The following is a 24,168-nucleotide window of genomic DNA, read 5'->3' as shown; positions in this document are numbered from 1 at the left end:
TGCATCAAGTGCTATAATTCAGCAGGTATTTATGTCTTAAACTCCTGAAACATTCATAGCCTCATCAGTGTCATTGTTCCAGATATTATTTGGTAACAACACTGAACGCTTTTGTCATGAAGTCACCACCTCCTGCTATGAGACTTCAGAATGGCTAGACTGTCTTGTCCTTGATTCTGAGGATTAAAGAAAATAGCAAATATAGTCAATTCCAAGGTAACTAACTTGACCTATATTTGACTTGCAAAATATTCTGGGAGACAAGTGAGGAGCCAGATCTAAACTTTTTTCTTCTCTTTGTCCCCATCCCTTCCCTGAAAGTATGGTATTGTCATGGGATTATAAGAATAACGTATCATCTAGTAATTATATTATTTGTATTTATATTGCACTGACTCTTATAGTTATTTTTATTAGACTAATATTATTTTATTTCTTAAATAATATTTACTTATAATTTAGTATTTACTACACAAGTAGTACTTTTTACTATAGATTTACTGATCAGTGGGAAAATCCTGATTCCCTGAGTGTCTCACAGAACTGCAATCTCATGAGAACTAACACAGCTGAAGCAGTCCTACAAAACAGAGTAGTATTACAGTCCATATGATCATGTAAACAACAGAGAAATCACAGGCCAGAAGAAACTGGCAGGAGTATCAGATATCCATTTTCTTGAAATATAACACATTATTACACACCTGTTACATTCGTGATAGTCTTATGACTACAGCCTAAAAGACTGTGACTTGTTTAATTTCTGTGCCAAAAAAAGAAACTTAGCCTAATTTTCAGGAAACAACAATTATGTTGTTAAATGTACAGTAATCCTCCCATCCCAAGGCCTCTCTTGCCTTCACATCTGTAACCCAAATGACGTCAAACTACTAGTCTGAGCAAACAAGAATGGGTTACTTCCTTCACTAAATGTTATAATCACCTTCAGAAGTCATTCCTGTATTTACTCAAAGTTAAACAGTAAAGTAACCACTGCTCGACTATTTGAAGTAAGAAAACATTAGGCAGCAGTATCTTTCTCACTCTCTATCTTGTACATCATCCACAGGGTCGGAGGTTAGATGGGATGGCAGAGGGAGGAAGAGTCAAATAATGGTGGCAGAGGAAGAACAGTCAAAGCTCAGTCACAAAACAAGGTATCAGATGAAAGCTTCAAAATAATCCAATGTTTGGGTGAGAGAAAAGTGTTGGGAAGTAAAAATGTAAACCTACACAAAATATTACACTTTAAAAAGTTATTAAGTACCTCTTATTATTTTTTTCAAATTGACACATGCTAAGCAGAAGAGGTGCCTACATAAACAGAAGTATCCTATACAGCAAAGTTCACACAGATGATTTTCAATGTTTGAAGCTTAGCATAAAATAATTTCATAATTTTTGGTATTTAAGAATGTCTCATATGTAAGGGACAGAAACTTGACTTTGAGAAAGGGCAAAAGACCATCTACACAGTATTCTACTATGGAATTATTTTCCAACTAGCACATCACAATAAAGCTCTCAAGAGGGTAGTACCTGCATCCTTTCTTTTTGCATAGTCTTCTCAGAAAATGCACAGGCAAAAAGGACAGACACATAGTCTTGCTCTGCACTTTGCCCCAACTATCTTACTTTAAAAATTGCCATGATAAAAAAAACACACATTAGTAAGCTGAACCATTACCACTGTTAAAAATATGTACTGCGTTTCCAGCATAAGTATGTCCAGTTTCAAATTTCAGGCTTGGGATCTTGCTAGACCTTTGTCTACAGAATATGTACTAGTGATAGAGTCAGTGCAATCAAGTCTTCTTTAAGACTAAAAATAAGCCAGACAAATAGCATTCCTGGATTCTGTAGGGCAAGACACATTTCCAATATTTTTCTCTTATAGTTCTATTTTTATTTTTCAATTAGAAGTGCATCCTAAGTATGTCCAAAAATAAATAATATTTTAATTCTCAATTGTGCCATCTTTCTGCTCTCTTTATATTCCCTTAGGCAACTGTTCATTTCACATTTCTAACATTTACAGAATTTAATTTTAGTGTCACCTAAATCAACAGATTTCAGATTCACATTTAAAATATTTTGTGTTTTCAAATTTATATACACATTTTTACTGCATGCATACATAACCTTTCTGCTTATTTAATAGAGCACTTGTATGTAACTAATAAAAGAGCTTCTTTAAAACTAACATTTTTAAATGGGAACTTGGGGTGAGTGGATTGAGAGGAAGAATGGCAAATATATGAAACAAGATACAACTAGGACAGGAGGGAAAAATAGTAAGGAAGAGACAACAGAAAAGGAGAACTGAAGGCACAAGGTAGAAGACAAATTTTGAAGAGAAAGGATCTCTTCAAGAGAAAGAGTCTGGGCTCACAAGAACATTGTTTTTACCTCTTGGGAAAAAAAAGAAAGAAGAAATCCCCCTCCTCATCATTGCACACCCTACCACCATTGTACTTCAAGGTCTGTTTCATGGAAGAATGGTAATATCCACTCTCCTGGTGACATTACTCAAGGGGATATGTAGCAGGGATGTGTGTGCTGGACATAAGAAGTTCCAGGCATGCAAATGGGGCAAGCAAACATCAACATAACGCTACTATTTTTAATTTTTTTTTGCAAAAATCACAGAATTACAGAATTGTCTAGGTTGGAAGAGACCTCAAGATCATCGAGTCCAACCTCTGACCTAACACTAACAGTCCCCACTAAACCATATCCCTAAGCTCTACATCTAAACGTCTTTTAAAGACCTCCAGGGATGGTGACTCCACCACTTCCCTGGGCAGCCCATTCCAATGCCTCACAACCCTCTTAGTAAAGAAGTTCTTCTTAATATCCAACCTAAAACACCCCTGGCGCAACTTTAGCCCATTCCCCCTCGTCCTGTCTCCAGGCACATGAGAGAACAGACCAATCTGCACCTCACTACAGCCTCCTTTAATGTACCTGTAGAGAGCAATAACGTCACCCCTGAGCTTCCTTTCTTCCAGGCTGAACAAACCCAGCTCCCTCAGCCACTCCTCGAAAGACCCCTCACCAGCTTCGTCACCCTTCTCTGGACTCGCTCGGGCACCTCGATGTCCTTCTTGTAGCAAGGGGCCCAAAACTGAACACAGCACTTGAGGTGTGGCCTCACCAGAGCCAAGTACAGGGGGACGATCACCTCCCTAGCCCTGCTGGTCACACTGTTCCTGATACAAGCCAGGATGCTGTTGGCCTTCTTGGCCACCTGAGCACACTGCTGGCTCATATTCAGCCGACTATCCACCAGTACTCCCAGGTGCTTCTCTGCCTGGCAGCTTTCCAACCACTCATCTCCCAGCCTGTAGCTCTGCTTGGGGTTATTGTGCCCCAGGTGCAGGACCCGGCACTTGGCCTTGTTGAACTTCATGCAGTTGGCCTCAGCCCATCAGTCCAGCCTATCCAGATCACCTGCAGAGCCTTCCTACCCTCAAGCAGATCGACACACGCACCTAACTTGGTGTCATCTGCAAACTTACTGAGGGCACACTCAATGCCCTCGTCCAGATCATTGATGAAGATATTAAAGAGGACCGGCCCCAGTACCGAGCCCTGGGAAACGCCACTAGTGACCGGTCTCCAACTGGATTTGACTCCATTCACAACAACTCTTTGGGCCTGGCTATCCAGCCAGTTTCTAACCCAGCAAAGTGTACACCAGCCCAAGCCACGAGCAAACAGTTTCTTGAAGAGAATGCTGTGGGAAATGGAGTCAAAAGCCTTGCTGAAGTTAAGGTAGACCACATCCACAGCCTTTCCCTCATCCACCAAACGTGTCACTTTGTCATAGAAGGAGATCAGGTTTGTCAAGGAGGACCTGCCTTTCATAAACCCATGCTGACTGGGCCTGATCGCCTGCTTGCCCTGCAAGTGCCGCGTGATGACACTCAAGATAATCTGCTCCATTAGCTCCATGAGTTTCCCTGGCACTGAGGTCAAACTGACAGGCCTATAGTTCCCCGGGTCTACCCTCCGGCCCTTCTTGTAGATGGGCGTCACATTTGCTAGCCGCCAGTCAACTGGGACCTCCCCCGATAGCCAGGACTGCTGATAAATGATGGTAAGCGGCTTGGCCAGCTCCTCCAACAGTTCTCTTAGTATCCTCAGGTGGATCCCATCTGGCCCCATCAACTTGTGTATATCCAAGTGCCGTAGTAGGTCGCGAAACATTTCCTCATGGATAGCGAGGGCCACATTCTGCTCCCCATCGCCTTCCGCCAGTATCCAGAGAGCAACTGGTTTTGCCGCTAAAGACTGCGGCAAAGAAGCCATTAAGCACCTCTGCCTTCTCCTCATCTTTTGTAACTAAGATCCCCCCTTGCTTCCAGTAGAGGCTGGAGATTCTCCGTTTTGCATTAATGTATTTGTAAAAACATTTTTTGTCGTCTTTGACGGCAGTTGCCAGATAGAGCTCCAGATGAGCTTTGGCCTTTCTAATTTTGTCCCTGCACTGCCCCGCAACATTCTTATAGTCCTCCCGCGTGGCCCGCCCTCTTTTCCAAAGATTGTAAACCCTCTTTTTTCTCCTAAGCTCAAGCCACAATTCTCTGTTCAGCCAGGCCGGTCTTCTTCCCTGCTGGCTCATCTTTGGGCACGTGGGGACAAACAGCTCCTGCGCCATTAAGATTTCCTTCTTGAAGAACGCCCAGCCTTCCTGGACTCCTCTTGTGAAGAGAAGGTCTAGCGGGATACCTCCCCCGGTAGGCTCACTAACCAGCTGCATCAGGAAGCTATCTTCCACACTCTCCAGAAACCTCCTAGACTGCTTTCTCTGGGCTGTGTTGTGCTTCCAGGATACATCTGGGAAGTTGAAGTCCCCCACTAGAACAAGCACTGACAATTTCACAACTTTTGTCAACTGCCTGTAGAACTCCTCCTCAGTCTCCTCATCCTGGTTCAGCGGTCTATAACAGACCCACAACAGGATGCTTGCCTTGTTGGCCTTCCCGCTGATCCTAACCCATAAGGACTCAACCTTATCATTCCCAGCCTCAAGGTCCACGACATCAAAACTCTCTCTGATATAGAGAGCCACACCACTACCCCTTCCATGCTGCCTGTCCCTTCTGAAGAGCCTATAGCCAGACATTGCAGCACTCCAGTCATGAGAGTGGTCCCACCATGTTTCCATGACAGCAACCAAGTCGTAACCTGCCTGCTGCATGATGGCTTCCAGCTCCTCCTGTTTGTTACCCATGCTGCGTGCATTAGTGTAGATGCACTTCAGCTGGGCCATTGCCTTCTCTCCCAGCCTTGCCATTGTTCCCCCTGGCACAGCTCTAACAAGCCTTGCTTCAGCCCCGTCCCCCTTCTTACCTAGTTTAAAGCCCTCTCAATGAGCCCCACCAGCTCCTGGCCTATGATCTGTTTTCCCCTTAGAGATAGGGACCCATCTGCAGCCATCAGGCTGGGTGCCGAGTAAAGCGCCCCGTGGTCAAAAAACCACAAAATTTCTGTGTTGGCACCAGCCTCTGAGCCACGTGTTTAACAGGTGGGCTTTCCGTGTCCTCTCTGTACCCCTCCCTGCCACTGCAGGGATGGACGAAAACACCACCTGTACTCCTGCTCCATCCACTAACCATCCCAGTCCCCTAAAGTCCTGTTCGATGGTCTTCAGGCTTCTCTCTTCAATGTCATCACTGCCAGCCTGGACTATTAAGAGGATAATAGTCAGAGGGGCAAACCAGGTTGGGAAGCTTTCTGGCAACGTCCCTGACCCTGGCCCCAGGGAGGCAGCAGACTTCCCTACAGGTAGGGTCAGGCCGGCAAATAGGGCCCTCTGTTCCCCTGAGAAGGGAGTCGCCCACAACAATCACCCTTCTTTCTGTCCTGGTGGAGGCAGTCCTGAGGCGTGGAGTCGACTTCCTCGCCCTAGGCATCCTCCTGGGTAGACTTTCTACCTCTTCCTCAGCTACCGGTCTCTCAAGCTCCAGGGCCTCAAACCTGTTGCGTAAGGGCATCTGGGAACGTGGGGCCAGTAGGGGGGGCATTGGCTGTGATGTCGAGCAGGGACCTGTTTCCATTCCTCCTCAATTCCTAGGTCCCCTCCCTCTGCCCAACAGCAACAGGGCAGGGGGTCCATCCCTGTTTGGGGTGTCTCACCCCAGTGCCTGTCCTTCAGGCCGTGCAGGGAGTTGCTCCACAAGTCTATCTCCCGCTCACACTCTCTGATATCCCTCAACCTCTCGACCTCCTCCTTAAGTTCTGCCACCAGGCGGACCAGGTCGTCCACCTGCTCGCACCTCACGCACACAGTCTCTTTGCCCCCCGCAGGTGGTAACAACAGGCTCAGGCACTGCCTGCACCCGGAGACCTGAACTGCCGCAGTTTTGAGCAGGCAGTTGGTCTGGGTGCGTACAGACTTCCTGGAGAGCGCACTGTGCCTGCTGTACACCATTGCAGCTGAGCTAGAGGTAGACTGCCATTAGAGGGTTAGAGGAGGTGTTCGTATGGGCCGGGGGGGGGAATGCCCCGCCCTTCCTGCTCGCCCTGCCTGCGCGAACTGCCAAGCCATGCCCTGTCCTGTTAACTGCCCGTCCCGTTAACTGCCGCGCTGCCACGCCACGCCCTTCTGATGCGCCACGCCCTGTTTACCGCGCTCCTGGTCGCTCGCGCTCCCTAGGGGCAGCTTTTGAAGGGCCGGGGAGGGGGCGCTGCTGGCTCTGCCTCCGCCTCGTCCTCGCCTCGTTCACCTCCCTCATGAGGGCTGCCGGGTCCTGGAGGCTCCGTCGAGTGGGCTTGGTGCCGGAAAAATTAGCCCTGCCTGTATGATCCCCTGCTCTGCTGCAGAACGCGTCTGCCCCGGAACTGATCACCTCAGCAAGTCAAATCTTTCACTTTCTGACAAATGTAAGAATTACCCTCAAAATATGCTTTTTTTTTTTTTTTTTTTTTTTTTTGTAAGATTGCCAAATTAAACTTTTAGAAGTAAGGAAGTACCAGAATTATTAATATAACATGATATTAATATATTTTTACTATGTATTAAAATAACTGATGTTCATGTAATTGACAAGACAATTTCATCCCTGAATAGCTCAGGTGTATAGGACACAAGACCTCTCTAACCTGTCTCCTTCATAAATTTCAAATGAAAATCATCTATCTTCTTGCAGGAAGGAGGGTGTTCATCAAAAAATAAAAATGAAAAAAAGATTCAAATGAATTTTGCCACCATAGAAACCTACGTGGGAAATTACACCCTCTTCCATTGCATACATTTCTTGTCAGAGGTGCTCACGGAAAACAAAAGCTGAAACACAAAATCAAATCCTGAAGAAAATAAACAACAAAACGCATGAAATAATTTATAATAACAACACATACACAGATGGAGACTGAATTGAGAACACTGAGGCAATCTTAGTAGATAGGAGATATTAAAGCTAAGTGTTTAATGCTATGACTTTTAAACTAATGTTTGTTTTGAGTATTTACTATTAATTTGTGAAATCAGTGCAAAATCTTGTCATTAATCAATTTTATTCTAAGCACTTATGCATATTGAAACATGCTTTTACTGAATCATTTTCCCAAGTGTAATTAAAACCATTCATATAAACTCTAGAAAACTGGTTTTGGAGGAAGAGGAACTACTCTCAGATCAGCTGCAAAATCATACACCCTCTACTTCTACAAAACACCACCTAGTATTGAGAACTTGCCATCTTCAAAGTACTGTAAAAGACAAAAAGAAATATGAAGGAAAAAAGTTTTTCCATGCACTACTGCTTTACAAACAGTAACTGTATTTTTCTTAAAATATAGCATTTTATATGAAAAAGACAGGGTACCTAGTACAGATATTAAAAAATGGTAACTAACATTATCTGCCTTTTTAAAATTTAAATATGTCAAAGCTCTTCAGAATTACTACTGAAGTATATTTGAAGCTCTTTAAATAGAAAGTAATGATTAAATAAGAATTTGAAGAGCTTGGAAGGAAAAGTGAGGATTCAATAATAATTTTTAAGGTAGTCACATTTTATACCACTTAAGCTGACAGACAAAATTAAAAAGAAGTTAAGAGAAATATCCAAGATTTAAAAGGAAGTTACGGAGATAGTCAAACTACCAAAAACTTACATGCCTAACATGGTGATAAATAAGTCATGCTAATTTTAATTTTCATTTAGAGAAAATTATATGGCTTCCAACTGAATATACAAGTAGAAGTGCTGACAATGTCTGTTTTGTCAGGCATACTAATTCACGCCATACAAAATCTACAAAAAATCACAAAAAAAATCTACAGTTCCAAAAGCAAACAAAGAGTTTGTACCATTGTCCGGGAGTTCCGATGACCTTTATAAACCATCTTTATTAAAGGACGTCTAATATTCAAAGTCTCCAGTTCTTCCATTTCTTTTCTTTCTTTCCTTCTTCTGAAGAGCTCCTGAATGCGGGCAACAGCAGATCGTCTACAAATAGCACACAAAGAGAACACTACTGAAAGGCCACCTCCAAATGCTAAAATGAGCTTTCAGAACAGGGCTATCAAATAACAGGCACTCAAACACACTCTTCATAAGTTTGGTACAAACATCAACATTATCCCAAATGTAAAATTACAGACTTTAAATTTTTCCATCCTGGCTTAGAGCAAGAATAAGCATGCAAGACAGTGGACTGTCAAGTGATGCAACATTTTATTGCCTCTCTCAAGTACAAACTTCAGATGCTGGCAAAATTAATGTGCTGTTTTATTCTTCAGTACTAGGGATATACTCCAAACATAATAAGGTACAAAAATTCTGAAGTGATAAACCTATGCCAAAACAATTTTTTTCAATTTAAAAAAGTTGAAGGATCTAGTGTGTCTTCTAGTGTTTTGTTGTTGTTGTTTTTTCCAAATTTCATGAAATGCATTTCTCTTTGCTATTTCCTTATGACAAGGTTCAAGGTTTAGACAGCTTTAAAAAGTTCCCGCTACAGACAGAAATGACTTGAAATCATTTATAGTAGAAATTATCTGCATATTAGCACTGGCCCTACAGCAGAAGACTTCCTAGAATAATAGAAAAAAAATAGCTAAATATTATATTCTGTTTTGTGACTGTTTAGTTCCAGGAAACTACTTTTTGATTAATCTGTGAAAAGACTCTTGGTGCTGTGTTTTTTATGTTAAGCTCTAAGTTTTCAGATTCTCAAACTTCCAGTTATAGACAAACTGCCACGACCCACCACCTGTATCCAGCTCTTTTTCTTCTTTTGTTCTGTGTCAGGGTTCCTATTAGGTTTGAGATCTTGAACACAGACCAAGGGGAACGTCATTCCCAGAAGAAGCAGGTACTCATTTTAGCAGAAAGCAAGTGATCAAGCCATAACAGGAATTTATAGAATCCCAAAAACTAATCTGAGCCAGAATTGAATATATTTGTAACCTCAGTACACTGCTATGAGAAGGCTAGTAACCTGAAGTAGTCCTTAAGCAATACAGTAGTATTTTAATTGCTGATTCTGGAGACTCTTGCAACATGAGAATCTTCCTTCCCAGACAAAAAAACAACCAACCAAAAAAAAAAAAAACAAAACACCACTAGTTCTATCTCTCAATTCCCTCTACCAGTGATCTGTACAGATTTTTGTTTCATTGTCATAGGAGAAATTTGGACAAAAAGAAGATAAAACAAGTATTGTCCTACAAGCTAAACAAAGATGGAAAATGAATGCAAGCAATGAGTTATTAATACAGAATATATAGATATATTTATAAAAAACTGTCATACTAAGACAGGTCTTCTAATACAGCTGAACTTTTAAAATATATTTTAATCCTTTTTTTTTTTTTTTTTTTTTTTTTACAGAAATTAGAAGAGATTTGTAAATGATAGCCAATAAATCCACTTAACAGTGGGCTAATACATTTCCTGAAAATTTGTCTTGCAAACAATCCCAGAAAAAGGACTACTTTTATTAACATCATGAGACTTTCCTATACCCACTCCCCCAGCAATTTCATATCTAGGCAATTTTCTGGTTCCTCCTTCCTATACTACGCTAAATAAATACACTGAGTTTGTTATTTAGTCCTTACAATATATGAAGTCTCAACTGTAATTTTCAGCAGGTTTAAGAACAGAGATCTTCAAAGTCCTTATACACTGAAGAGGAAAGAAAATAAAAAAAAACTCATGTTCTACATCTATTATGCTTTAAAGATCATCAAATTATCTTCCTTACTGGTTTACTTCCATGTGAAGGAAAATGATGGGTGGCATATATATGATAGACTACATATATAAAATACTTGCAAAAATTTTAATTAATTATTCATACGCATTTGGTTTTGTTTGGGAAAAAAAAGATATTGTTTCTGTGAGAAAGTAAAAGCAATAATCATTTAATAATTATTCTGTTACCAGCCACATAAATGATCATGGCTTTGGAAACAGCACACAGCTATTTAGCACAGTGAGACCCTTTTGGTTTCAAGGCAATGCCTGCTAGCCTTGCAGCTACTGCTTACTAGTATTCCCATTTGGATTTTGGGATGGTGTGTATTTATCCACATTAATTATCAAAAACACGTGTAGTGGAAACGTTGAGAAGTTAAACATCATTAGGTTTGACAAAGCAGTGAACTTGTCTAGCTCTTTTAGAAGGGTTACTTGCTAGATAGCAGCTAAAAAGGTCTTGGGATTAGAAGATGTTGTCAGAAGTATCTAACCAGTATTCCTGAGTAGTTTCTTATATAGTTTTTGGTTACAGCATCTCTATAAAAGTTAATGTCTCCGTCTAAATTTGTCTAATGCGCACATTACAAAAAAAAACGTCAAGGATATTCAGCACTCAGAATCATGCATTTTTAAATAAAAGCAGAAGCACAAAAGCAACTTTTGATAAAAACACTGTCTTTCAACTAGATTCAGTTCTAAGTTAAAAATATATATATATATCATTTTGGCTCTTATTTGTGAATGGCATGAATGGGATGATACTTAGTTCTCTTTTAAAGTCAATGACTACCTTCCACAGTGAGAATGTAGCCAAGCACATGTGACTATAACTGTGATACTGTTATCAGGCATTTTAGTAACACACTGCTAAAAGCAGCAGCCTGGCAGAAGCAAGTCTTCTGCAGTAAAGATATATGTGAGCCTAATCTAATGCTATTTCACAACTAAGAACCTCTTTTTTTTGTTTTGTTTTTGTTTGAGAAGGTTTTGCTTCTCCATAACTACAGATTTTCTGTACGCTTTTAAGAAATGTGAAGGGAAAAAAAAAAAAGATGGCATTTGTTTTAATGGCTTTTTAATTTACACTTATATTTGTGATAAGCAATTCCTGTTCATGACAACTTGAACTTAGGCAGTAGCCTAAGCATTTGAATCATCAGTAGATACAGAAGCATGCTGTGCAATCCCTTCCTCTTCCAAAGTTTGGCCAGAGCTAAGCCTGACGGCAAGCTACTGTTTCCTCTGTTTCCTACTGTTTCCAAACTCCACACTCTTTGTAGTAAATTTAATTATCTGAATATGAGATAATTAAATTTATGCACATTGTGTTGGCATTCCTCAGGCAACTCCATCAACTGATGAAACTAAACATTATTTATTCATATTCAGGCATCAAATAATGAAGATGCCTGAGAAATGTAGGATATAGATTAATATTATTGGTATTAATTTCACAGAACAGAAAATGTTATATGTCTTGTAATGTCAAAGAAACTGAACTTTGGTTTAGTTATGCCCTCATACTCTGGGTAGTTCTCTGACTTTAGAATAATTCAGTACTACTGTTCCCTCTGAAGACATAAAGCTAAATAATGTTTTGCTAAATTTTGTGCTACCTCGTTTCCTATCTTACGATAAAGTTGGCGTGTACAGTCTTGATGAGATTGAGCCCAAGACAATATACAGTACTTTCATCATCTCAGTACCTTGAGGTAAGATAGAAGATATTATTTCTAAAAATAAGGACATAGGCATGGACTAGAGCACAACTTTGTCCCTTACAATCAGCCAGATTGAAGACTTTGAAATCAGTTGTTATAAACATTAATAATGAAAAGAGCATTTAAATTAAACCCTACATGAGTGGAATAGGCATTCAAAAGTGAAACCATTATATTCTTTCAATTAAATAGCCAGAAAAATGGAAAAAGATTTAAACATACAAGCTAAGTCAAAAAACTTTGTCACATAGGACATTTTCTGTGTGTTCACAAATTGTGACATCTAATAAAGAATGACTTTTAAACCAGTTTGTTTATTATAGTACAATATTTTTTCTTGACAGAAAAACACAAGGTTTCTCTTAAAAAATATATTTTTTGAGAGCTGCAGACCTCAGTTCCCCATGTATGTTACTCAACAATTTCTGGCTAACTAGCCCTGCTTGTTTTAAAACAACTATGCTTATCTATTAGTTAGAAGAGTGACAGTCAAAATTAATGATACGTTTTTCAGAAGAGGGAAAACTGAACATCACAATTATCTATCAGCTGAATCTGTATACAATCTATAGCAATTCAGCTACAAACTGACCCAGTGGAGGCCTGATGCAGTGGCTGAGACAAAATTAATCTGGTACCCTTGATAACCCTCTTCTTCCAAACACCATTATTCCAAACTAATCGTCTCTTAAGCTGCAGCAGTTAGTTAGTTGTAGGGATCATGTGTAGTTGCTTCCTTTTTGCACCCCTCTTGTCTCAGCTCTGATTACTCAGCTAAAACAATATTGATTCATCCAATACTAAGGGTATGTGTCTTCTAAAGTTTCTAAATTAACTTACACACAGAGCCAAACATCATCTCTTCCTGCTAAGTACCAGGAACCCTGCTCCCTTCTCTTCTGCTCTTTGAAGTTAGTCTTTTTTCCTTGTTGCCATCTTCTCATTTCAACTATTTTTCCTATCCAACGCAACTGCAGGGGACCCAGGACACATTACCATTAACTTAAAAGCTGCTTCTCTGATGCCTTATGGTCATTTCTTCATTGACTGCAGAGAGTAATCCACCTGCCAGCTATCATGTTCCTGCCCAAGAAATTCCAAGCATGTGTTGTAACACAGCGACTTTTTACACAGGCAGACAGTGATAGGACAAGGGGGAATGTTTTTAAACAAAAAGATGGGAGATTTAGGTTAGATGCTAGGAGGAAACTCTTCAATTCCAGCTAAGTTTGGAATGCAAAACAATGAAGTGTGCCTGTGGTATTTTCCTCAAAGCATTTAAAATGCAGGATTCAGGTTACGTTTTCTATAACACCACATCCTATGCCTTTTCCTTTCTGGCCACAAAAAAGCAATATGTTGTTTTTCATCATTAGAATTATTTTTACCCATTTGTTTTCCCGTTTCCCTTATCTATAACCTTTGACATTAAATCACTGTAGATTGTTTCTCCCTCTTATCTCACACAGCCAAGCACAGTTGCCCAAATTACTTTATATGTTCTTACAACTAATTCACTCAAGTATTTCAGTGAGGAATATGAGATCAAGTGACTATTTCACTTAACTTCATTAGCAGAAATATTCTGTAAGATTTAAAGCTTCTTTTGCTAAACATGTATTATCAAATATAACTTTGATAATTACATTTTGTTCAAGCAAAAGAAAAAAAATATGAATGGTCTTTGAGATGTTTATTCTGATATCTTTTCCAGAACTGGATGTTCTGCACTGTGAGACAGAGCAGATCAGCAGTGGCACATGCAAATATGACACGTTCCTCAGCTGCTGAATAAAAAAAAAAAAAAAAAAAAAGGTATTTGCTTTTCACAAACTACACATTTTTCAAATTCCATTAATTTATGTGACACACAATAAAAAGGTTAATACATTGTTAATTGTTTATATTGCCATTTCTTATCAATTTCCATGCAATACATGCAGCTAAATATAACTCAAGCAATATGTTCTGTAATTCATAGCATTTAAAGTATAGTAATTCTTAAAATGCCAGTTAGACATGAAAAACATGAACCTGATAAATCCATTATACAGAAATAAAAAAGAAGAGGGGAGGAAGAAAATAATGAATTACCTCATTATTCTATCACCTATCGCTGTTCCTCTGATATTATATCTAGTAAAGGGAACAACAACTGAAGTCATTCAAAATTGCTGGATATCATGTTTTTAAAGGTTAGCATCTATTACAAAATGAGTTCTACTTCTTACGAGATTTGTTCTCCTTGATGTGTTAGTATATGAGGCTATTTTGATATCAGCAAAAATAGTATACAGATTACATATTAGTACACAAAGTTGATTTTATAAAATGCAGTAATTCTTCATAGATTATAGCAGAAACGGAAGCAGCTGCAAAATCATTTCCATTTTACATTTGCATTTGTTTTAAATTTTAACCTACTAGTTTAAAATTTTCCAGGCTTAGCCTCTGCTCATATATCAGCTTCTGTCAAAGTCCAGATAAAATTAAGTCAGTCATTTAAGTAGGAAAACAGCCCTGAAACAGTTATTTCGACTAAGGGGAAAAATCAGTTCAGTCAGTTAAAAGCTGCACTCTTTCTACATGAAGCACACATATCTTGCTTAGATTGCCTCCCAGCCCTGCTTCACACAGGTTACAATGTACAGTGTTAAGGTAAACCATGTTATCTATCTGTTCCAACTAAATTTACTGAACTTAGTAAGATTTAAAGAAGATATTCTATGGGCACACTTCAAGACTTAAAAACCTGCTTATCTCCTCATGTTTGTAAGAGAAGGGATCATTCCCTGTGGTTTACCTAAAACCCCCAAGAGGTTATTTTCTCTATTGAGTATCTAGCTAAATGCTCTGCAGTGCAAAATGGGCTTTTTTTTTTTTTTTTTCAATTGAAGTATACTCTAGGCAGTTCCTTCTACAATTATGTTAAAAAGAGCATGTATTGACTAGCCCATTATCAATATAAAAATGTAAGTAACTATTTAGCTTCTTTCTGTCACTGGTCTTCATCATCCCTATTAGCAATGCTCAGGGGTTGCAGAAACGCTACAGAAAAAAGAGAGATGGCACATTCCCAATTATTTCTTTCAAAGCAAAACTATTCCTAGATGATTTGTAGTCAACAGTCAGTTGACTTACTCAATTTGTCAACCCACAAAGGACTGTGATATTTCTACTTACTTTGCTGCTAGGCCCTTTTAGGGCCCTTTCCAAATTATTAATGTAGGGCTGCTAGGCCCTCTAGGCCCCTTTCCAATTATTAGTGTAGTTGTTGAACAGTCTTTCCTGACAGTTCAGTTTCAGGTTAGAGAGAAACTATCTACACTCATTATGTTTTGAGAATTTTAAGCATCTACAATAAGAGTTTATGTCCCTTGTATCAATACTTAGATCATATAAGTGAAATATAAAGACCCAGTTCTTGGTTTGAACACATTAAAATTCTGATTTCTGCCTAAACATAATTAAAATAATGATGGTTCTGTAAACAAAGTGGACAAAAATATCTATTCACAAATTTGAAATCTACATATATCTTACTAAAAACTGTACAAACCCAGCAAAGTTGCAGCAGCAATTTCATCTATTTAAGTGCAAGTACTAGCAAAACAGATATCAAAGGGGGGTTTTGGCCACTTCTTTTCCTTAAGAAGTTTAAGATCATGATTTCAGAGACTCAGAAGTATATCCTCCCTTTCTCAGTGGAAGAAGTTGCACTTTACAGTAAAAAGCTGACTCTAAGACAGTTTTCTTTATTTTCAATTCCCCAACCATCGACTTTCTCCTTTACATAAGCAATATGTATTTAATAGGTATTAAAAAAAAAAAAAAAAAGCCCTAAGATTTGCTGCAGATAAGAAAAATACTGATGTTATATACTGGAAAAGGCTTATTAGTTGAACAACTTTTAGCATTGTTTCAGAAGGCTACAGCCCATTATTTTGTCCTATAGATTATTTTTTGCCACTTTATAAAATAGGCTCATAAAAAAGTAGATTATTGCACTCTAATTTTATAACCTTCTCTGGAAAGAAAAAAAAGCCACAAACAACTCCTCCTACATATTCTAGACAGATGAAATCTACTATATTACTTCTGTATTAATGCAATTAATTATCTCAGAGATGACACATGGGAAACTCAATTATTAAGTAAACCTGGGAAAATGAGATTTAGTAAACTAAGTGTTAGGTAACAATTTACTAAGTGAGAAAAGATAAAATGTAAGCCTAGAAAAAACATTCTGGTAGAGTTAAGCACCAGTCTTACAGGCAATTTTATTTATTATATTGCTAATGATCTTTGAGCAAAATGTAGGAATGTACTCATGCTGTGCATTAAAGACATAAAGTTTGTTAATTTTATGAATATAGAGGGGACTGTAGGACCTTGAGAAAAAGAGCTGGGAAGAAATTCAGTAGTATAAAATTGATGGTTATGTACTTCCATGCTTCCTTCTGGTAAAAGATGGAAACACATTAGCTGGAAATGAGGAAGTAGGAAAGAGTTCAGTAATTTGACTGACGTTAGGTCTCAGCAAAAGCCACCACTATGAGACGGCCATAGGTGAGAGAGGGGAAGGATGCAACTACAACCCTTTGATGCTTCTGAGAATTTTCTCTAGACAATGAGCAATCATGTTAATATTCCTAGCAAAGTCCAAACAGCACAGTGTTGGACTGTCTGGTCTCCAGCTTCAAGAAAGTATAACTAGGAAGAGCAAAGGTAGGAACTGGTAGGATGGTGGAAGAACACTACAAGTTTTTACTGCTAAGAGTACAGAAAATCTCAGCACACTAGCAAAATAAAAGCTGATAATGAAGAAGGTGAACAGCATTGAAATGATAAGCATTGGGCATGAAAAAAATATTATTTCGATCAAAATACTGTGTTAGCACAAACCAAAATGACTATAGGAATGTTTAGAAGCAACTTCCCATGTGTTAAAGTGCTGGGGGGATTTTATGTAAATTTGGTCAGTTTCTGAAAAAGATTATAGGCTGTAACATCTGTCTTAATAGCAGAGAGGACTTCCAGTTCCTTTCACTCCTTTTCATGAGAGATACAAATACTAAGATGGCTTATAGCAAGCCTTTAAGACCACCAGTGCCTACTTTTTCTGTCTGCAAGTCCAAATTCATTTGGGCACACACTCACTCTTCTTCAGTAGATCAGTGGACATTTAGAAATGCCTGAGACCAGAAGAATAGGAGGAAAAAAAAGTAAACATATATCTGAGTCATTTGAAATTAAACTTCACTGCTTGCACAAACAAAGACGACAAAATGAGGTGGTCAGGCATTAAACCTGAGTAATGAAAGCATGGAAGCAATCCTAAACCAGTATTAACTAAACAGAAGCTTTTTTCAGATTTTATTTGGGGGAAGAATAAGGAAGGAGGGGGCTGCATAAAGAATTTTAACTGCATTATTAATATAGTTGAATGATTTTTCCTATATGAAAAATTTAAACTGCTACAGGAAGAAATCTTACTACATGCAAAGGAAGAAAAAAACAGTGCCAGACAAAAGTGCAACTTCATTTAAGATTTCCACGCTAGTGGGAAGCTAGTGGGCGAGGCTATATGATACTAGGAACTGTCATTCTTGTTACATTACTCCAAAAATTACTACATAATAGAGATAACAAAGTGCATGAAGAGTAGCTAAGAATCCTACTTGAAAGCAGAAATGGGATTAAAATTGCAGAGCTTTTCACAGCTTGCTCTTTGACTGCTTCAGCCACACAATGAACATTGGCTTTGCAGTAGAAACTATTTCAGCCATTAGCTATATACCTGCAATTAAAGTCTACTTACTACTGCATGGACAATTAATGGATTCAGACAGAACCTGTACAAGACAACTTTTTCATAAAAAACATCATTTAGTGAGCAGAATTATTTATGCTGTGTAATAAGAAACTACCAGCCTTTTTGTCACTACTAACAATGTGGTGGCTTATAATTGTTTTTTTTTTTAACCACAAATTATTCAAAACTTCTTCTATATTCAATTATTAAATTTCTTCTGTTTGCCTAATGAATACATATTGTAATGCTTCCAGTAACGAATTTACATTGCTAGCATAAGAAATTAATAGCAAGAGAACTTTGAAGAGGACAGGAGTAAAGCTAAGGCACCTGACAATGGGTTACATAAACATCTGAAATATGTGAAAGATATTTTCTTAACTCCAGCAATAATGAGGTTGCTTAAATAATTACTATAACTTCTTAAAAGTCCAAGAACTGAATTTAGTGAACAAAGGTATTAAAAAGAGCAATACTGAACTGGAGGCTAAGTTTACTGAATGATCAAACAATCATGAACATATGTCCACATTTTACACAGAAAAAAAATATATGAAGTGTACCAAATGCACCTTTTCTTAGTGATGACAATCTTTAGTAAAGTACCTTTTTTTTTTTTTTTTGGACTGCTATACATAGATATTGAATAAATATTGAATAACTGAGAAAAAGGATTACAGAGTTTCTCCATCAGATAATAAAAAGAATGATTGATTACGTAAGTCTTAATGTATGTACTGCAGAAAAAAATTAATGAATAAAAACAGAGAATAGCTCTTGCTTTGTCAAGGACAGAATATTCAAAATACAATTCAAAGAAAAAATTTAGGCCCCTGTGCCCTATATGAAATTTTATGAGCTTTTGATAATTATGACTCAAGTGAGAATAATCAAAAACGAACTGCAAATGTTTATCCTTGGGGTACTCAGTAGGCACAAAATAAGCAAAAGCAGGTATTAGGTCCATGGGAGCTTGCCTGGCTAAGAGGGAAAATAGAGCTATACATATCTTATATATAGGCAAAATAAGACTCAAGTCATTAAGCTTGTCTAGCTGTCCAAAGAACAATTTAATTAAGTAAATAAAGCACTGGCCTCTAGTACTCCTACTAAAAAAAAAAAAAAAAAAAAAAAAAGGCAATTTGCCAAGCAGTAACAGAGACAAATACTCCTCTAACCTGTGACCTGGTCCTCCTCGATATCTTGCCCCTGGGATCAGAACAGGATCATCATCACTATCATCCGTTTCTTGAAGAGCTGAGGTCCTGGTAGAGGACTCTTCTGGAGTTGCAAGCCCTGAGGATTCTGGGTGTGACTGAGGTTCATCATTTGCAGCAAGCAAGTTGGCAGTGGATTCAGTACTTTGCTGACTTGAAACATCTTGTTGTGCGCTTTTTTCACAGGAGGTTTCTTCTTCTATATTTCTGGAGCCAGTGTCAACACTGGGGCTATTTTCTTCTGGTTGGATTCCAGGATGCTCAGTAACAGGTTGATCTGATACAGCTAATAGAAAATATTGGTGAAAATAATCCACTACATCAATTATTATTGCTTATTTTAGAAGGTACTATAAATTGTCATAGGAATTAAATTATACATATTGAGTTTATATTAGAAATTTAGTTTTCCATTCCCTACTTCTTCATATAACAATACTGAAAAGAGTACAGACACATACTTGCTTCTGTTGTCTCTATAGTTTCATCTGTAGTTTTCAGTTCTTCATTACTTGTGTCTTCCTTGTGAGATTCCTCAGGAACTCCTGAATAACAACTTAATATTAATCACATGATTTCACATATATAAGCATCTACAGTGTAAAATAATCTACATGGGACTAGCAGTCCTAGATCAAACCAATCAAAGCAATCAAAACGATACCCTCCAAATTCTACATCTCACTTTACTGAATTTTTGGATACTAATCACATAAAAATCAGTATATAAAAAACTATCTAGTTGCTCAGGTCAATACATTAACAAAGAAAAAAGTGTATCTTGTTCCTTAATGAACTTATATCCTACAGATGAAAATTTAGCTGCAAAAATAGCACTAATAGTCTTGAAACAAAAAGATCACTTACTGAAAGCTATTATTCCTGAACACAGAAATTAAGTTATCCCTCCATTAAAAGAGATTAAAAAACAACAACCCACAATTCACTAGAACCAGTAATTTGACTTGACTGCCCTTTTAGCAATGAATTGCTGCAAGACATCCTCACATAACAAAATACAGTGAAAGCTTGAAAGAAATGTAACAAAATACTTAGCACTCATCATGACTGCAAACAGAAGCGCTACTATTTTTCAATAAAAATTAGGGCCAAAATGCCCTTAAGAAAAAAGAATGAGGGTTTTAGAACTAAGAACCAGAAAAGCTATTTTGGTTATGTTTATTTGCATCTATCTCAGGTCGGTACCTTTTTCTTTCCAAAAAGAAAGGAAAACCAAACCAAACCATGTTCTGTTATGGCTATATTCTGCCTTCACATGCATGTGTATGAGACTCCCATTGTGTTCAGTGGTAGTCATGATCATATGAGAGCAGAATTTTTACCTTACCATTACAGAAGTAATGATGTATCTTACTTGTTTCTTCATCTTCAGGTCCTGACTCTTCTGAGGCTTTTGTTTTTACAGCATCTTCTTGGCCTTCAGTTTTGCAATGACTTCCACTCCCTCTAGAGCTTGAATTTGTGCTGCTCCTGGCAATGTAACATGTAAAGAACAAACAAATAAACAAAACAAATCCCCCCCAAAATTAGAAATAATGTAAATTGATAAGAAAATCAATGCAAGAGCATAGCCTTCATCATCTTTCTCACTGCAGTCTCACTGGCAAATAACAACCTTCACAGGAATTCCAAAATTTTCTTTTATTATGTCCATTGTCACTCATTCCAGAGTCTTCCTCTGCATCACAGGTTTGTTTTTTAAAGAACAAAGGATAAAGTATTTCCTTATTGCTTATCATATTTCTCTGTGAGAACTCAACAGGATTTGCTCTCTTTCATTATTTACACAGTTTCGTACACATAAACGATCAGAGAAGAGACCTTATTGGGGGTATTACAAGCTGTCAACTGAGCACTAATTACATACATGCTCTTATCACATCTAATTCAAAAACTACTTTAGATAACATTTTCTATTTTATTCACTGTTCACTATTGTTTCTCTACCTTTTAAGCCACAGACTTTTGATGTTGGCTTTTAGTCCTCAACATTTTGTTATTTTTCAAGATTTACTCTACGCTGGTATATTAGATTTACTACCCATTCATGTTTAGATTAGATAATTATTGTTGAGCACAAGTTTTTCTTTCAGAGAAAAATTCCTCAGGAAACATAACACAGTTTTTGCAAATAGTGTCAAAACTAATGTTTTTGAACTCCCTAAAAAGACCTTATTTTAGAAAATGAAAAGCCTTCTTCCTGATCTCTCTTATTCTTTCTCTGTCCTCATCTTCATTTTGGCATCTAAAAGTGAGGCAATTCACTAGACAAAAGCAGATACAAAGATGAGTTATAAGAGTTATAAGCACGATTCTTGAGAATGTAGACAAGTATTTTCTTACCTGTGTACATTAGTACTAAACTATTCTACAAGTTACATTGTTAGAACCAGCATGAATCATGCTTTGCCTAGATTCTTGAGAATCTAACCTAGGCTTCAATGTTTTTATTCTTTACGTTAAATACGAGAGTTTTTACTCATCTTGATAAGCCATAGTCAATTTACTGTTGTACTGGATTTGGAGTATGTGGAAAATTTTTCTTAGCCCTTGTGTTACTTCTTCCAAGTCAGTAATTTTCAGCATTGTTTTTGGACAGACAGGAAGGGACTTTTTGCATACTCAGTTTTGTGTTTTTTTTTCTAAACCGTGCCTCATATGATATAACCACTTTTATGAATGTAACCACACTATCTTAAAAGTGATTAAGATATATTTATTTTTTATGCTTAGAAATCTACTTTTCAGTGAATTTACACTCATTTATTACTCTGCTTTATTTTTTACTTCAGTGGTATTTTTCACACCAGCAGAGGTGTAGAGGATGTTTTGTAGAGAACAAAACAACACCCTATGCTTTCTTTACACTAATTAAGACTTACTATCTGCTTCCATAGCAGGTTTTCTGCTTGTCCAAGTGGAAGGCCCTCTATTTCATTCACACAGCACTCCCAAATTCCAGATCATGTTTCTGTTACTTGTCCTCAACTGCATGATTTTTATTTATTTTTTACACAGGATTTCACCCTACCTCTACTATTTCATTCTACATGGGTTTTTATTTAGCCTCTGGACTGACAGTGCCTTGCAGTTTTGTCACACTAGGAAATGCTTCTTCCTCTTAACACAACCCACTGTAAAAGCTCCATTAAGCTCACTCTTAGGTGCAGTTTCTTTATCAGTTTACCTACCCCACCTTGTAACAGAAGTTCAACACAGTAAAATAGCAAATACATTCTTGAAAGTCCAGACAGGCTCTCTATACTACACCATTTATGGTTCACGAACCCATTATTCTGTTGGAAAACAGTACTGCATCCTGCATACTCCAGTTCCCATAATTTTGGTTAATTTCCTATGTACTGCTTGTTTTAATGCCTTTTTATCAGGACTATTTTAGATTCTAGAATAATGATACCATTAATCTTAACAGATCATAGTGTTTAGTCCTTCATTCTCCTTTGACACTATATTTGATGTTTCTTTCTCATTCACATGGTGTTAGTGTTGGTGCAAGAGATTTGTTAAAATACTAGCTACTAGACAGAATGTAAGCACCATTTTCTTTTTCCAAATTTCTTAGATGGAGAACCTCCAATTTTCCTTAATTAAATTCCAACTCCTACTTTCACTTGAGTTGCATCCAGCTCCTGTGACCTTTTCATCAACACCCTCACCTTTACCAGTAAGTAATATACAGTATTTATTTACTTTTTACTTACTCTCGTTATTTCTTAACTGCCATTCCACCCTTGCTTCAATAAGATTAAATCATTAAAAGACCTTTATCCTATCTGTTTTAATACTCTTTGAGAAGTTTAACCAAAGTTAAGTTTTAGTAGTTTTCACTTAGCCCTTAATTCTTCAATTTCATATTTTTGTAATGAGTAGTTTTCCCATCCCTCATCTCCATCTCCTGTACACATAACTTTTTCTTAATACTATTTTTGATGCAGCAGTTCATTGAAATTTGCTGTCTTCAAAATCATTATGTGTTTGAAGTATAAAATTCATTTTTCAAATTTTATACTAAAAATAAACACAAACAAAATGTTGATGATGTTTAAAAAACTGTTTTCTGTGATAGAGTGATAGCTAGCACTTTATTATAATAAAAAACACTATCAAGAATAAACAGACAAAACATTTGTTAATGCTCTGTTCCCTTTGGGAAAACAGCGTATCCTAAAAATAGTAAACAAAAATGATGACAAAACTAAACACAGAATTAGTTAAAAGCATTACAACCAAAGTAATTTTTTCAAAGCTTGCTAAATTTGGACTTTAAATAGAAATACCGTCTGATAAGACTGCTCTAACAGAACTGTCACAATATTTCAAGTTCACTATAGGCAAAGCGTTCATGCTGTGAAAACACACAGATCACCATTTGAACTTTCCAAAATGCTATGGATGAAATTGTCCGTATTTGTTTTACATTTAAAGCCACAGCATTTAAGAGTGGCTATAAACATGTTTTTGTTTTTAAGTAAGAAAACCTAGTGAGCATTTTTATTTACTATCTTTATGGTATTTTTTAAAACATGGGTAAAGGAATAGAATTAAGAAGAGATGAAATAAGGATTGTGGTTGTTTTGGTAGGTACTGAGATGTTCTAATGATATACATCCATACAAAACTAAGTAAGTCAGGCCAGTTAGACAGTATGGGTTTCTTTATTATCTAAAATCACTGTAATATCTTAGCAGTCCACAAATTCGATATTTTAAATATATGAATGAACTTCGTGAATGCACCAACACTCCTCAGTCACACAAATAATAACTCCATTGTTTTACAACTCAGGAACTGTGCCACAGAAACACTTACTTGCTGAATACTGGAATAATAAACACTTACTTGCTGAATGCTGAATAAGAAGTCTGGTAAAGCAGAGAATCAAAACTTGATTGATAACCTCTGGACCACCTTTCCATCACCGTACTACCTTGCTTTAATCAGATTAGTGAACGCTAAAATGACTCTCAGTTTTGATGGAAACAAATAAGTCTTTTTAATGCTAATATAGTGGGAAATCTATAGCAAAATATCATAAACTCTTGCATAAATTCCACATTAAAGTAGGACTGTCTTTTATATTCTGTATGTGCTAAAGACTCCAGCCATTTCAAATTGCATATATACCTACTGGAAAACAAACATATATAATATGG

At 37.3% G+C, this 24,168-nt stretch overlaps 1 protein-coding gene across 13 annotated transcripts in view; it reads right to left on the bottom strand.

The window, feature by feature from the left end:
- DCAF6 (DDB1 and CUL4 associated factor 6) overlaps nt 1–24,168 on the bottom strand; it is an 86,042-nt gene that overhangs the window by 7,434 nt on the left and 54,440 nt on the right. For 4 of the 13 annotated variants that reach the window (XM_084512528.1, XM_084512535.1, XM_084512537.1 and 1 more), the window contains 5 exons: nt 20,322–20,464; nt 19,435–19,518; nt 18,935–19,259; nt 14,036–14,077; nt 8,324–8,462 (listed from right to left, as the gene is read on the bottom strand). In XM_084512528.1, coding sequence (XP_084368654.1) covers nt 8,324–8,462; nt 14,036–14,077; nt 18,935–19,259; nt 19,435–19,518; nt 20,322–20,464 — 733 coding nt within the window. The remainder of the gene's footprint in view (nt 1–8,323; nt 8,463–14,035; nt 14,078–18,934; nt 19,260–19,434; nt 19,519–20,321; nt 20,465–24,168) is intronic. The other 9 variants (XM_084512533.1, XM_084512538.1, XM_084512529.1 and 6 more) reach the window with 3 other exon arrangements.

Source organism: Aythya ferina (assembly GCF_964211825.1).
Source record: "Aythya ferina genome assembly, chromosome: 1".
NCBI classification, from domain to species: Eukaryota; Metazoa; Chordata; class Aves; order Anseriformes; family Anatidae; genus Aythya; species Aythya ferina.
Note: the sequence above shows the minus strand (reverse complement) of the source record. Positions and strands in the feature narration are given on the sequence as shown.